Source organism: Triturus cristatus, chromosome 2_1 (genome assembly GCF_964204655.1).
Source record: "Triturus cristatus chromosome 2_1, aTriCri1.1, whole genome shotgun sequence".
NCBI classification, from domain to species: Eukaryota; Metazoa; Chordata; class Amphibia; order Caudata; family Salamandridae; genus Triturus; species Triturus cristatus.
The window spans coordinates 566,673,066-566,688,426 of record NC_140581.1 but is presented as its reverse complement, the minus strand read 5'-3'; the positions used below and the strand labels follow the sequence as shown (position 1 = coordinate 566,688,426).

Below are 15,361 nucleotides of genomic sequence, written 5' to 3'. Positions count from 1 at the left end.
GCCAAGTACCCTCCAGAAGACAAGGAAGGGAAAGATAATTAAAATGGCATACATTTTTCTAAAAAAAAAAGATCAAGAAGGTCCAGCTGCCCCTCAGCTCCATGACTTACAGGGAAAAAATAATGGGTTGATTAGAGATAAAGTAGCAGTGATGGATGTTTAATAATCATTATTATTTCAGAAGAATTTTTGGCTTGCTACCAGACATCTTCAAAGTATGGTAAAAAGATTTTATACAGCTCTTCTTCCTGACTAGCAAATTATACTTTAACTAGAGGACTTCTATATTTTTTTTTATTTTTCCCCATACCTTGCCTACCTACCCACCTTGGAGAAAAAGAGTCGAAACCCTACCAAAGAAAATCAGTCCTGATGAAGTCCACTTTAATTACATTTTAACAACTCAAAACGACCACCATTGTGCTCTTTCAATCATTAATCACAGCAAAATTTTACATTCAGACTTTTAACTAATTCTAGTTTAGACGTTCATTAACATCAGCGTCATAAATGTTATCTTTTATTGGGAAAGGTGGATAGTGCTCTTTTGATTTCGGACTTAAAGCCTCAGAGGTAAACTGGTTTCAGCAGTCAGTTAGGATGGTACCACCACCATTGTGCTCTTTCAATCATTAATCACAGCAACATTTTACATTCAGACTTTTAACTAATTCTAGATTCATGTATCTATCCAGTCCTTAGTTACAATATAATTATTTATACTTTGGAGATTGAAGATAAAAACATCTCTGCCTCAAGTTTGTAAAAAACAAATCTGGTGGTGCCACTCACATTTATTTCAAGTCTTGAAAGGCCCCATAGCCTCAAACACAAAGGTTTCACATTTTGGGATAAACTGTCTTGACTCCCAGGGTACATATTCAGTAAGAGTTAAGATCTCTGGGAGGATGGTGACATTTTTATATGTCATAGCTTTCTGGAAAATCTGCATTATTTCCTCTATTCCCGCTTATGAGAGAAAATGTATTACAATTTTTCTTAATTTATTGGGATCTTTTGTGATCTTCTTATGAAGATTTTCTGTTTATGCACTGCATTTCTCTATTTAAGTCAGTTGTCAGGTCTAGCACCACCTCTATTGGCATTTAAACAATGCAAAATGTATATATGGATCTTCTGGTACTCTAATAGTGTGAATGTTATTACTGCAATTGTGATTTTGTAATCTTTATGGGCTGAATTTCATTATCTCATTTCTTTGTTATATAGCAGCCAGTAAACATGAATATGAGTGTATGGTGATTTGAAGGCAATTTACTGGAGTACTCATGCTTTTTAACAGAGTTTTTCTAATGCTGCTAATCTGGCTTCTTGGATTTGAATACTAGACCTTATATCCAAAGATTGTGCATTTATTTCAAGGTGAGATGCTTAACCTATTCCTGTTATAGAGTCTAGTGCAGTCTACAAAAAGGAGCTGAAGGGGCAGAGAACAGGTCATCCCCCACTCAATACATTGTATACAACAAAGACCTGTTCACAGTGTGAACGATTATTTCATACATCCGTTTCGGTTGTCATAGACGTTAGACACTCATTTGCAGCTTGCGATTCTATCGTCTAAGCTATTCTACGGTGTAGTTCACTGAAAAGAAAGAAAAAGAAATTTTGCCTACGAGGTAAGTCACACTAACTATCAATGTGTAATAACCTTATGTCTCCGCCACCCAAATGTTGTGAGAAAAGGAGTGAAAAGGAGTGTTGGTGCCTCACGGTAGCGCCACCAAGGAGGGTAAAGCAGGATGGTACTCGCCTGCTACCTCAAATTCTCATCATCAGCTACCAACACTCCAAAAGCAAGAAAATGTGTCTGATGCCAGTGATTAACTATACAGGTGCTAGGGTGTGTAGTTAAGAAAGAGAGAAGAAACAGAGAACTGTGCTATAATATGTGCACCGTCTCAAACCCCTAAGTGATATATACTAATATCAGAAAAAGAGCTAGATCACACTGGCTTGCATACTTTATTCTAAGCTGCGTGATAGCTCATATGTTAAAATGCCGACATGTTTCGTTACCATTGGACAACACTCACGGCAACTTCTTCAGGGCGTGGGGTCTGTTCGTTTCACCCTGCACCTCTATTTGTCATTTAAAAACAATTCTGTAGGAGACAAAAGAGAACATACACAAACACAACAACACAAGACAGACTGGGTTGGTAACCTGTTATTGAAGGGCAAATGTCCTATGTATAGTCTTATGGAACCCCCTATAACATATATTTACCAGGATGTAGCCCACCATGGGCATACCTTTACCCGTGAGACCTTGCGGCTCTGTATGCGCGTTCAAGGCTCCACTTGTTCCACTCCAAACGTGAGTCTGTAATGTATAATACATAGTGAGCAGTGCATGCTTACTCCCGTTTTAATATCTCATTCATGGGTAATACGGGTGTGTCCCCCTCCCGTGTCAGGTGGTACCTCTGCATCTAAGAATTTCATTGGTGGGTGCCTCTCTTTTAACATCCCCTTAAGATAATGTTCCCCTCAAAGTGGCGAGCCCTTTACACAGTCCCTCGACTTGCGTTCCGACCTCGATGTATTTAAATCTCCTCTCATTAACCTTTATCGAGTCCGATTCCCCAAGATTAACACTATGTGTCAACACTCACCGTGAAACTGTTCGTAACTGGCGTTTACTCAGCCCAGGAACAACACGGCCGTTCCACGGCGCGGTTTAAAAGCGTCATAGCGCGCACCACGTGATTGGTCTACGCTAGCAAAGAGCTCGATATAGTAAAAGAGGGGCGCCATTTTGGAATGGGCAATGGAAGATAGGCTCGCCGTGAAAACGTTCATCACTGGCAGTTACTCAATATCACACCTGCCCGGCCATTCCATTGCGCGATTTATGTATCATCTAATCAGTCTACGCAAGTCCCATTAAAATACAAGGCTCGATATGGTGTAAAAAGAGGGGTTGCCATTTTGCAATGGGGAATGCCATATTATGCCTATCTGTATTTATTGACGTGCTAACATTGCCGCATGTATTTGTTCCAACTTAGTGTGGAATGATGATCGCTAAGTGTACATCTACCTGTTTGCAACTTACAAAACCCCCCCGCCCATCCTGATGTATTGCGTGGGATACTCCTATGATTTTCAGGAACATACTCCTAATCATATTGGCTGAAGCCCAGTTTAGGATACTGATAAATACATATTTACCACCTTTAAGAGTATCCAAAGTGATATATTACCTAGGATATTCCCACAGGTATGTATCCAAATGTAATTTGCCAGAGATAAAGATAAAATGTAGTGGACCTACGGTGTCTGGTAACAGCAACAATGATGATAACCCAGCAATCAATGTTTTAATATACTGAGATTGCGTTACTGGCAATTATAACTCATTCATGCCATACGCTAAGTGTTGCCTCGTTACACTGCTGGTATACTTTCCGTGGCCATGGATTACAATGATAGATAATCATGAATCATGCATTCACCTTACTCCATTCTATAAGGTCGTTTAGTCCAATCTGGTCCACTCCCTCTTGATAAATCCACCGTGCTTCCCTGTTACTCAGTCTGGATTCAATATTGAACTGGTCCCCTGTGACTCTTTCAAGCACTACCCAGCGCACTTCTTGGGCAGTATGTTTTCGTGTTTGAAAGTGTTGCACCAATTTGGTGCTCAATTTACCTGCACGGAGTGTGCTCAGGTGTTCTTGTATTCTTGTTTTTACCTTCCTGGTGGTAAGGCCGATGTAGTGAAGCTCACAGGGGCATGTCAGTCTGTAAATCACATGCGAGGTGTTACAGTTGCTAAATTTGTTTAGAAACCAGGTCTTATTATTTTCAAGAGTAACATTTTTGGTTGGTGATGTAAATGCGCACACGGAGCAATTTCCACATGGGTAATGCCCGGAGGGGATGTTGGTTTCGCGTGGACTTGTTTTGGGTCTAGTGTGGACCAGCCGGTCCCGAATATTCGCAGACCTTTTGAATGCGAAACGAGGGGGAGGCATCTGCATATTGGTGGTACTAAGCAGATGCCAATGCCTCCGAATGATTTGCCTGATTTTTGTGGAAAGTGGTCCAAAGGTGGTGACCACTGGGATACATTCACCTTTTTCCCTTTTGGTCTTTTCCAACAGGACTGCACGAGGGGTGTTATATGCTCGTTTTTTTGCCTGTCTTATGACCTTCCTTGGGTAAGCTCGATCCTGTAGCTTAGTAGCCAAGACATTCGATTGTACAGAGTATTCCTGTGTGGTGGAGCAGTTTCGGCGATATCTTAGAAACTGTCCTACGGGCAAGTTGTCACGGAGGGCCCTCGGGTGGTAGGAGCTATAATGTAAAAGAGAATTTTTGTCCGTTGGTTTGTGGTGAACCCTGGTCACCAACCTCTCACCCTCAGCTTGGATGTCCAAATCCAGATAGACTGCTCTAGTTTTGCTTATTTCCCAGGTGAACTTTAAACACTCGTCCAAGCTATTGAGCCAAGCAAGGAAATCATTTAGTTCTTCCTCGGTCCCTTCCCATATACAAAGTATATCATCTATATATCTCTTCCAGAGGACAATATTCCTCTGGAAGAGATTAGTGTCTGTATTGATGTGGTAAGCCTCGAACTGGCCCACATAAATGCAGGCCAGACTGGGGGCGAATGTAGCCCCCATCGAAGTCCCCGACACTTGGAGATATATCTGATCTTTACATGAGAAGAAATTTTGGGTCAATGCGATCTCTATGCATTGGAGGACGAAGGTTTGGGGGCAGTCATAAAACCATTCAGAGTCCCTCAGGGCACGCGCTGCTGCCACCAGCGTTGCCTCCTGAGGGATGCTGGTATACAGCGACTCTATGTCGATGGTTACAAGGAATTGGTTTGCTGGATTATATGAGACATTCTCCAAAATTCTCAACACGTCCGTGGTGTCCTGGACATATGAGGGTTGGGTGATGACGCATTCCCTTAGGAAGAAGTCCGCAAACTGGGATAGTGGTTCTAGTAGCGACTGGATGCCGGAGACGATAGGTCGTCCGGGCGGGGGCTGTTGTTTTTTATGAATTTTGGGTACAATATAGAACGCCGGCATCCTCGGTTTCGTGTTGATCAGGAATTCGGCTTCCCTATATGTAACCCATTTCTTTTCTTTAGCCCCGGTTACCAGTTGGATAATGGTCGCCTGCAAGTCATTGGTTGGGTCCCGCGCTAGAGGTCTGTAATTGCAGCGGTTCCCCAAAAGCCTGGCCACCTCTGTGTCGTAGTCGAGTGTGTCCATCACTACGACCGCCCCGCCTTTATCGGCTGGCTTAATAGTGATTGTTTGATTGTTTTGTAGGCTTGTCAATGCCTGCCAGTCGCTAGAGCTCATATTGCTGTAATCCACAGTCTGCATGCTTTGTTCAATCTGACCAATCTCCTGTAAGATCTTTTGTTCAAACACCACAGTCTCTGGGCCTGTTGTATTACCAGGGGGGCAAAACTGGGAAGGGCGCCGCAAATTTGTACAAAAATTGGATACATCCTCCTTTTCCTTCCCGGCAAAAAACTTTTTAAGTTTAATCTTCCTCATTAGCCCGTACAGTTCCGCCCGGAGTTGAAACCCGTCATGTCGAGGGGTAGGGACAAATCCCAACCCTTTGTTAAGTATAGCGGTTTCCGCCTCTGTAAGGGGATAGTGAGAAAGATTGACCACAATGTTGTTAGCCTTAGCAATTATAGGGGTGTTCTGCCTCTGCTGCGGGTAATCCCGTATTACCCATGAATGAGATATTAAAACGGGAGTAAGCATGCACTGCTCACTATGTATTATACATTACAGACTCACGTTTGGAGTGGAACAAGTGGAGCCTTGAACGCGCATACAGAGCCGCAAGTTCTCACGGGTAAAGGTATGCCCATGGTGGGCTACATCCTGGTAAATATATGTTATAGGGGGTTCCATAAGACTATACATAGGACATTTGCCCTTCAATAACAGGTTACCAACCCAGTCTGTCTTGTGTTGTTGTGTTTGTGTATGTTCTCTTTTGTCTCCTACAGAATTGTTTTTAAATGACAAATAGAGGTGCAGGGTGAAACGAACAGACCCCACGCCCTGAAGAAGTTGCCGTGAGTGTTGTCCAATGGTAACGAAACATGTCGGCATTTTAACATATGAGCTATCACGCAGCTTAGAATAAAGTATGCAAGCCAGTGTGATCTAGCTCTTTTTCTGATATTAGTATATATCACTTAGGGGTTTGAGACGGTGCACATATTATAGCACAGTTCTCTGTTTCTTCTCTCTTTCTTAACTACACACCCTAGCACCTGTATAGTTAATCACTGGCATCAGACACATTTTCTTGCTTTTGGAGTGTTGGTAGCTGATGATGAGAATTTGAGGTAGCAGGCGAGTACCATCCTGCTTTACCCTCCTTGGTGGCGCTACCGTGAGGCACCAACACTCCTTTTCACTCCTTTTCTCACAACATTTGGGTGGCGGAGACATAAGGTTATTACACATTGATAGTTAGTGTGACTTACCTCGTAGGCAAAATTTCTTTTTCTTTCTTTTCAGTGAACTACACCGTAGAATAGCTTAGACGATAGAATCGCAAGCTGCAAATGAGTGTCTAACGTCTATGACAACCGAAACGGATGTATGAAATAATCGTTCACACTGTGAACAGGTCTTTGTTGTATACAATAGAGTCTAGTGCACCAAGAATTTAGTGAAGGGTATCCATAACTTGCCCCAGTGTTGTGTCTTTCACATTATCTATTCCCATCGTTTGATGGTCTTGCTCAGCCCTCCCATCTTGTATTTCTGGTGCAGTTTATCTCTAGTGCCAGACCGCTGTTTATAGGTTTAGTGCACATTGCACATATTCACAATTCCAGAATCCCTTTGTTAAGCTCAGACCAGTGTAATATGAATTATGTTCTATCATGAATACCTGGAGTTTATCTTCTAATGTATGCAGTAGTTGTTTATCATTTTTAGTACGAGTTATGGGAAAGTGAACAAAACTGTGGGCAAAATAAAAGCCTCAAACCATCCAGCAGGACCCTACTCAGCATCCACCATTAAAGAACACCTGGCTACTCCTGGACCAGATATAACAAGAATCATAAATTCTTGCTCCTACAAAGGGCAGTTCCCAAACATCTAAAGAAAGACATTGTAGCCACTCTATTATCACAAACAGTTGTCAACCTTTTGAATTAAGCAGCTATAGACCCATCTCAAACCTCGCCCAACTATGTAAAATGTTTAACAGAGAATTCATCCACTACCTTCAAAATTAATTGAATCAAATCTAGTATCATTTTACATTCTAGACAATCAAGCTTCAGGCCTAGCATAGGGCAAGGATCCTGCATCTGCTGACCTCAGAGAAGATACTGGGTCCTCTCTCAATGCCAGACAGTTAAAAATCCTGATCTTGCTTTATCGGTCTGTGGTCCATGACACAGTAGATCAAAACATCTTCACTGTTCATTAGGAAAATAGAGTTAAATATAACAATGCTTTAATTGTGTCAGTCACTGTGAGATCACATAAAACAAATCAAGGTCATCATCTTCCTCTCCAAATCCGATTGTATTTGGGTCCTCCAAGGATCTCATCTTTATCTGCTACTTTTTTGCATTTACAAGAGATCTCTATACCCACAAATGAATAGAATAACCTGGTTAATACCCATAATTGAAAGAAGGAGATATACATTTACTGAACAGTATCACAGTGAAATCCTGCTAACTGTTATACCTGGACAATTAGTCAAAGGCCACCCCATACCCTGGACATGGTTTGACAAATCTCTCTTTTCCGACCAGAAATATGGGCCACACTTTCTCAGGGCAATCAATGACAAATCTGGGGTCCTGGGTCACCAACGATCTCCCTTTTGCCCACCAGATTGCACCAGTTAACACAAGTATCAATCATAATATCACACTGCTTGGAGTGATCCTACTTGTCCTTCATTTAAGAGAACAGACGGGGCTCAACAAAAGACAGGGTTATGAAATTAAATTACTTACCTGTAACTGTAGTTCTCAAATATTGGAATCTTTCATAGATTCACATACTTGAATCATCCCCCATTGTCGAGATGGAAGTCCCCGGTACCTTAGAAAATAAATGTTTCCATAGAAATAGAACATAGAGGGGTTAGGCCTTTCAGTTTAGTAACATATTCGAGTCATTATTTAAAAAAGGACCAAACTTAAGAGTCAACCAGTCAGTTCACACCACCCTGTAGAACCTTCCTGAGAGAAGCTCCAGTACTTTAAATTTTCAAAGCACTAGTGCGTATACGTAGTACTGTAATGAGTTGTAATGGTGAGCTTCTCATCTCATGTGAATCTATGAAAGATTCCAATACTGGAGAACTACAGTTACAGGTAAGTAACTTTTTTCTTATTCCAGTATTGGAACTTTCATAGATTCACATGCTTGAATGAGAGGCGAGAGCAGTAATAAGCACATATTCTATAAATACAACACATCATCTAGTGCAAAAGATAATACATCTAAAAAGTAAGAAAAATGTGCGTAAGAATTAAGCGTATGGCGGGAAGAAAGAATGGCTCACCTTTATTGAAGAAAGATGCCTTAGAACTGCTTGTCCCACTGCTGCATCTCTTAGAGCTTCTGAATCCATGCAGTAATGTTGTGTGAAGGTCTGTGCACACTTCCAGGCTGGTGCTCTGCAGATATCTGTCAACGACACACTCGCAAACAACGGCATGGATGTGGACATGGCTCTTGTGGAATGAGCGCGCACCTTTGAGTTCAAAGGCTGACCTGCCTTCTGATGACAGAATAGAATGGCGCTAGATATCCATCTAGAAATGTCTGTTTAGTTAGAGAGAAACCCTTTCTTGATGCATTGTTGATGCATTGTAGGCTACAAAGAGTTGGTTGGCTTTAAATAAAACTTTAAGCACTTTTTGATATCCAGAGAGAGCACTCTTGCAGCTGATGTCTGAGTGTTTGGAAACAACGACATAAGAATTACAGCCTCATTAAGATGGAAGTCCAATGGGATTTTAGGAACAAACTTAGGGTTTGTGCGTAGAATAACCTTATCGTCCCTGAACTGGAGGAATGGTTCCTGGATGGGGAAAGCCTGAATTTCGCTAACTCTTCTTGCTGATGTGAAGGCGAGAAGGAGAGCTCCTTCCAGGAGGGAAGTTTTATATCCGCTTTATGGATAGGCTTAAAAGGATGTTTCATTAACTGTGAAAGTACCATGTTGAGCTGCCACAGCAGTGGAGGGGGCCTCACTGATGGAAATGTTCGGAATAATCCTGTGAGGAACTGATTAATGAGCCTGACAGACCATAGGGATGGCGTTTTGGGTAATCTCCAAAAGCAAGAAATGGCTGGGAGATGTTCCTTAATGGAAGCGTGAGCTAAGCCTGATTGAGCAAGGTGTAAAAGGCAAGGTAAAATTACTTCAGGTGAAGAGGAAAGGGGATGTGCTTTAGCCCTCTGACACCATGTACAAAACCGTTCCCACTTTAACTACGACAATTTACTCAATGAGCCATCCGTCAGCAGAGCAGAAGAAGGCTTCCTGAATATGTTCTTTACTAGGCTTCCCTAGGTAGTGGAATTTCTTGTTGCTGTGGAAGGATTACTTTCATTCGGAGAGCGTATCAGAAAAGTTCAGGAGGATCGCTGTAAAGTTGGCTTCAATCCCTGCGGTGGAGATGTTTAGATGTTTAGATGGGGGGATAATGTCCAGGATTTAAGCCTAGACGGCGACCCCTGGCCCACAGGCTCCCGGCCGGAGCTCCTTACCCGTCGGCCATCTTGCGTGATAGATGAAGTGTCACTGTCCTTATCAGAGACAGGATTTTCTCTGGTCTTGAGGTTTTGCAGCCAAAGAAAGAGCCGCCCCTTAAGGTCTTTTTAAAGTTTTTGAGGAAAACATACCACATAGTTTGCAGTCTGTTGTCTTATGAGCAGGATAAAGACAATGTATGCAGTCCTGATGAGGACCATCAATGTGCAGCTTCGTCTTTCTGCAAGTGCCACAAGGTCTGAAGAGCCCTTTCCTAGGTGTGTCTGACATATTAAAGGTCAGTTTGAAACATCCAAACCACAGATACACAGCTCAATGGAGACTCCATAGCACAATGTGTGGTAGAAAATATGAGGGACTGGACCTTCTGTTAGGAAGGTTCTATACAGAGTGGTGTGACCTGATTGATTGACTCTCAAGTTTGGTCCGTTTTTGAATAATGACTAGGATATGTTACTAAACCGAAAGTCCTAAGGCCTCTATGCTCTGTGTCCATTGTGACATTACTTTTCTGAGGTACCAGTGACTCCCATCTCGACAACGTGGAAAAAGTTCCAATACTGTAGTAATGTAGAGTGACAGGTTTAAAATAATTTACACAAAAGGAGGCAAGAAAGACAACGTTAGATCAAGCGAAGCACATCTGGTTGCTTGAACCAGATTCACATAAAGTAACTGTGGGGATGATCAATCCGAATCTTTAGAGCTCAAGTATGGATCTTGCTAAAGGTAGAGCTGAGAAACCAGACAAACTAAACATTGTTTAAAAGAAATTTTAAGCCAAGCCTCTTCCATGTAGCTTTCTCTCCCTCACTAAATACCTTAAGCACCAACTGTTCCTTTAATTAGACGACAGGGCCAGATGAAGAACAATACATCCTACTATATAGCATGGCAAAGAATATCCATCAGAGTGAAAACCTTACCTGGAGGCACCCCAGTGAAATCCTGTAGCCACAGAGCTAAGGCTTTTCTAAGAGTTAGTGCTATGTTGTGGCTACCTTTCATAAGCCACGGCAATACAGATCAAATGAAACCAAAACAATAAATATATGATATTGTGTGCTACCACCTAATATAAATCTATCAGTTTCATCATTATCACTTCTAGAAAAATATTAGAATAGCCATTAACAGAAACATTACAGACTACAAAATAAGCCCATTAGTAATTGTCATTAAGTTTAAAAAAAATAAAAATTGATACCTGTCGAGTGATATTATTACAGTTTCATTTAGTTCAGGGATGTCATCTGCCTTGATGGTTATGTTGATCACTGTGTCACTTTGTCCACTTAAAAACATGACAGAGCCATTGAAAGGACTTAAATCTTCTGCAGTTACAGATTTTGCATTGAGACCTGAGGGTGTCAAACTCCAAAAAACGGTGGCATGTCCATCAGTGCCATCTCGATGTAATGGTATGGAGACCTGCAAATAAAAAAAAAGTGGTTACCCAGCGCCATGATGCCCTAAGGAGGAGCAGGCTATTATCTTAATTCCATCTGCACCCTTAACCCAAGTGCCTGTCTCTTACTGTTTAAACACTTCATATGTTGGTTTTAAGGATCCTGTGCAGCATTGCTCGGAATATAAGGAAATTGTGACTGGTGTGTTGGTCAGCGATTAGTCAGGCTGAGGGTAGTTTTCATAAGTACTTCCTCATCAGACTGGACTCACATGTGCAGAATTTGGGAGTAACAAGAAGTAAATCAGAGAGGAAACCCGTTTCTGAAAATGTCTACATAATAACAAATCAGCAGAAAAAAATTCACTATTTTTTGTTTTACAAAAGCTATACCCTCAGAAAATGATGAAAATGAAAAGTTCTCAAAACGAGCCACACTTGGTATGAAAAACCACGTCTGATAAAAGATTAGAGGGCAATCACAAATGATTTTTGTGAAAGCGTTCTTGAGAAACATGAAACATTTCTATTTTAAAAAGTCAGGAATGCCATGACACACTCAACCTTTTAATAAGATAATGCTAAAATATAACCAAAAAGATCCCAGTACAAAAATATACAGTAGTTTGTACTACTATTGTATTGGCAGATACACAAATACATCTCAATGAGGGCAATGAGCCAAGAAAATGTATGTTTCATCATTAACTAATTTTAAGTTGTTTTCTTCACAATTCCTTCTTGCTGTAGGTTTAAATTATTCATAATCTAGTCCTTCAATTTAGACCAAGTGAACGAATGCCACCATCATAAAGTAGTCTTAATATCACGTACAATCTTGAACTCCTGTCAATCTCCACATAACTTCTCAGACAACTAAAACAAGCCCATGACTTATTGGTTGGTCCAGAACCTCATCCCAACAATAATGAACATTCATCACACCATTATAAAAGCAGTTTCATGGATAATTAGACCGCCTTAATCTACCTGAACCAGACTATTGGCTAATCCCCACTACCTGGTGCCTACAACTATGTTTTATGAAAAAGCTTCAGGTGGTCCAGAATGCAGCAGCTAGACTTCTTTTGGGCATCTCTGCCAGGAACAGCGTGCGATATCACCTACACTCACTGCACAGGCTCCCTGTTGCAGAACGGGTGAAGTTTAAATCGCTGGTTTTGGCCCGCCAAGCTCTACATGGCTTTGGCCCACTCTATCTACAAAAACGGTGGGCGTGGCTTGGCGCACGGCAAGATGGCCGCACAGTAATGTAGCTCTGCCGGCCGCCGTAATTATCCTGGCATTATCCTGCTCTCCTTGAGCCATCCACCGGTACATCTGAGGCGACAGTGATCGCTGCTGCTGGGGGCCCGCCGACGGTGAGTTGGTCGGCGGAAGACTAGTCTGTGGGGCTCGTAGTGTGAATGCTGAACGCCCTGCCCGTGGCTAAGATGGCGGCCAGACTGCTGTAGGCGGGCGCCATCCTCTAAGATAGCCGCCTATCCCGCTGTGACCGGGTTGCCTCCCTGGGGGTGATCTGGGACTCGGGATGCCTGCTGTCACTAAACGGAGCTGTGCAATGCCGGATCTGCGGGGGAGGTCCGCTCCTGGAGGTGTGCGCCGGTGTGCTGGTGGACGAACGGACGCGGGAGCCTCAGGGTGCTCGGCGCCTCTAATCAAGCAAGGGCCCGGCGTCGCATCGAAAGGTAGGCCGTGGAGAGAATGTAGCCGGTGGCGGTTACTGCTGTGTCACAGATAAATGCCTGGTTAGCGGCTGGCTGACCGTCGGAACTGCCATTCTATACACGGCTCAGCGGTGCAGGACTGCTATTGCTCGCTGCATTTACCGCTACCATACATGAGGCCTGGATCTGCTTGCTGAATGGAGTGCTCCCCGCCGCGGCATACCGGGATTCCCTCTGTGTGCATCGCCACTTGTTGATTGCCGAGGCTGTGACTGGGGAAGCTTTGAACGGGTAGACCTGGAATCTGGAGACATTGGGGCAGCCTGCTGCATCACCCTAACTGAGACAGGCGGGCTGGGTGACACACTGGGCCGACCTATCCATCAGGGATCGCCTCTCAGCCCACACGCATCTCTGCCTACTCTCTCACCCTCCTGCCTGTACTACCTGGAGTGCTCTGGGTCCACTGCTAGAAAGTAGTTTGCGCAACGTAGACTGCACACCACGGATGGCAGCTCCTTGCATCTGAACTGGTCGGTCACTCCCTTGCATTCGTGTTCGCTGTTGGTGTGCCCGTGGTTCCTGCTTTTCTGTGCGTTGCAACCAAGATGGGCAAGCCGGAAAAAAAACAGGCCAGGCTTACCTTTGAACTTCGTAAAGGTGGTAAATCCTCTCAAACCGCTGCTTCTGACTCAGTGCTGGATTCTGCGACTGCGGCTCCCTCTGCCCTGGAAAAATCGTTGGCGGCCATCCACACCAGTTTACAGGCCATAGATGGGAAGATAGCAGCACTTAACGATCGCATGGATCACTTCTCTTCCAAGCTGGATAAGCACGCGGCGAGGATCGGTGAGGCCGAGCAGCGAATTTCGGACGCGGAAAACGGCTTAGAGCAGGTGACCGTCAAAACCACAGATATGGAAAACCTGTTGGCTGTTATACAGGCAAAGAACGAGGACATTGAAGCGCGATCACGGCGCAATAATGTGCGCATTTTGGGTCTGCCGGAATCCACAAATGTTGGGCGCCTGGAAGACTACATTGAGACACTGTTGCGGGACATCTGTGGAACTGACAACCTTTCCAGTATATTCGCCATAGAACGAGCTCCTAGGTCTCTAGAGGCGCGACCGTCTCCTGGTGCCCCCCAGACCGATAATAGCCGATTGCTGAACTTTAGAGACAGAGATACTGTACTGCGCATCACTCGCCAAAAGGGAACAGTGAACCATCACAGTAATGTCCTATCGTTTTATCCAGATTTTACGGCATCGGTGCAGGCGGCGTGCAAGGAGTTTCAGGGAGTCAAGAAACTACTCATGAAGGAACAAATCCAATACGCTATGCTTTATCCAGCTCATCTGCGCATAGGCCCGGAAGACAATGCAAAAATCTTCACTAACCCGAAGCTGGCCTGGGACTATGCTAAATCCCTACAACACCAACGCCAATCTACAGCCTCTACTTCTGATGTCGATGATTGAGTAATGTAAGACTGTAATGTTCCTAATGTTCGCTTATATTGCCTCGGACTGCATACTAGTGCCTACCTCTGTATCGCAATATTGCGCTAGCCAGTTGGTATTGCTGTGCCCTCTTGAGACAGTGATGGGGTTACATGTTGTGCTGCGTGGTTGTTGCATGCTTTCATACCTTAGAGTGTTTTTATCTTGTGTTATTGCATTCTTGTTATCTGACAACTGCAGGGACGCTGGACGCTACTGTGTGCCTGCGGAGGTGGGCTGGACTTCTTTATTGTTCTGGATTTATTACTGCCCCTCAGATTGTTATCATGGGTTTTATCCGACTTTGCACTGTCTGACAGATCTCTCCTTTGAGGCTCAAATGGGTGGATGGTGGGTGTGGGGATTTTTCTAATCACAGTGGCGGCCCTCTCCCGTCTTCATCTGGGAGTGAGTCTCAGCCGCTACGTTTCCCCAATGGGTGCACCCCACAAGCTGTGTTATGGAACTCTGTTTTTGTTGGGGATGTTCTTGGTATTGGGATCTGTCTTTGGCAATTTGGGGCTGCTGAAGTGGGTGGGGGGAGGGATTGGGTTCTTGTTAAATACATTCGAAGGTACGATGATCAGACTGCGCTTTAACGTTGGTGCCTGCATTACATGTCACGTTTACTCTATATCGACTAACGCCCACTTGATGGTGATTACCTTGGGAGATGTCCATATGTGAAACGTATAACTGCATAACATGGAACATACGTGGGCTCAATACCCCCAAGAAGATTCACCAGGTACTGACGCATTTAGACAGACAGGCTGCACACATTGCATTGTTGCAGGAGACACACCTGAGCAACCGCTCTGAGTCCGGGGTGGCACATAAATGGGCAGGCTTTCGGCTGGCGTCATCCTATTCTAACTATGCTAGAGGGGTGCTTATCCTCATCAGAAAAGGGGTATCATTTCTGCCTATTCATACTAGCACGGATGCTGAGGTCCGCTGGGATATGGTAT

At 43.7% G+C, this 15,361-nt stretch overlaps 1 protein-coding gene across 1 annotated transcript in view; it reads right to left on the bottom strand.

Moving 5' to 3' along the window:
* ADGRV1 (adhesion G protein-coupled receptor V1) overlaps positions 1–15,361 on the bottom strand; it is a 1,990,932-nt gene that overhangs the window by 1,714,197 nt on the left and 261,374 nt on the right. The window contains exon 11 of the mRNA XM_085632468.1: positions 10,997–11,220. Coding sequence (XP_085488594.1) covers positions 10,997–11,220 — 224 coding nt within the window. The remainder of the gene's footprint in view (positions 1–10,996; positions 11,221–15,361) is intronic.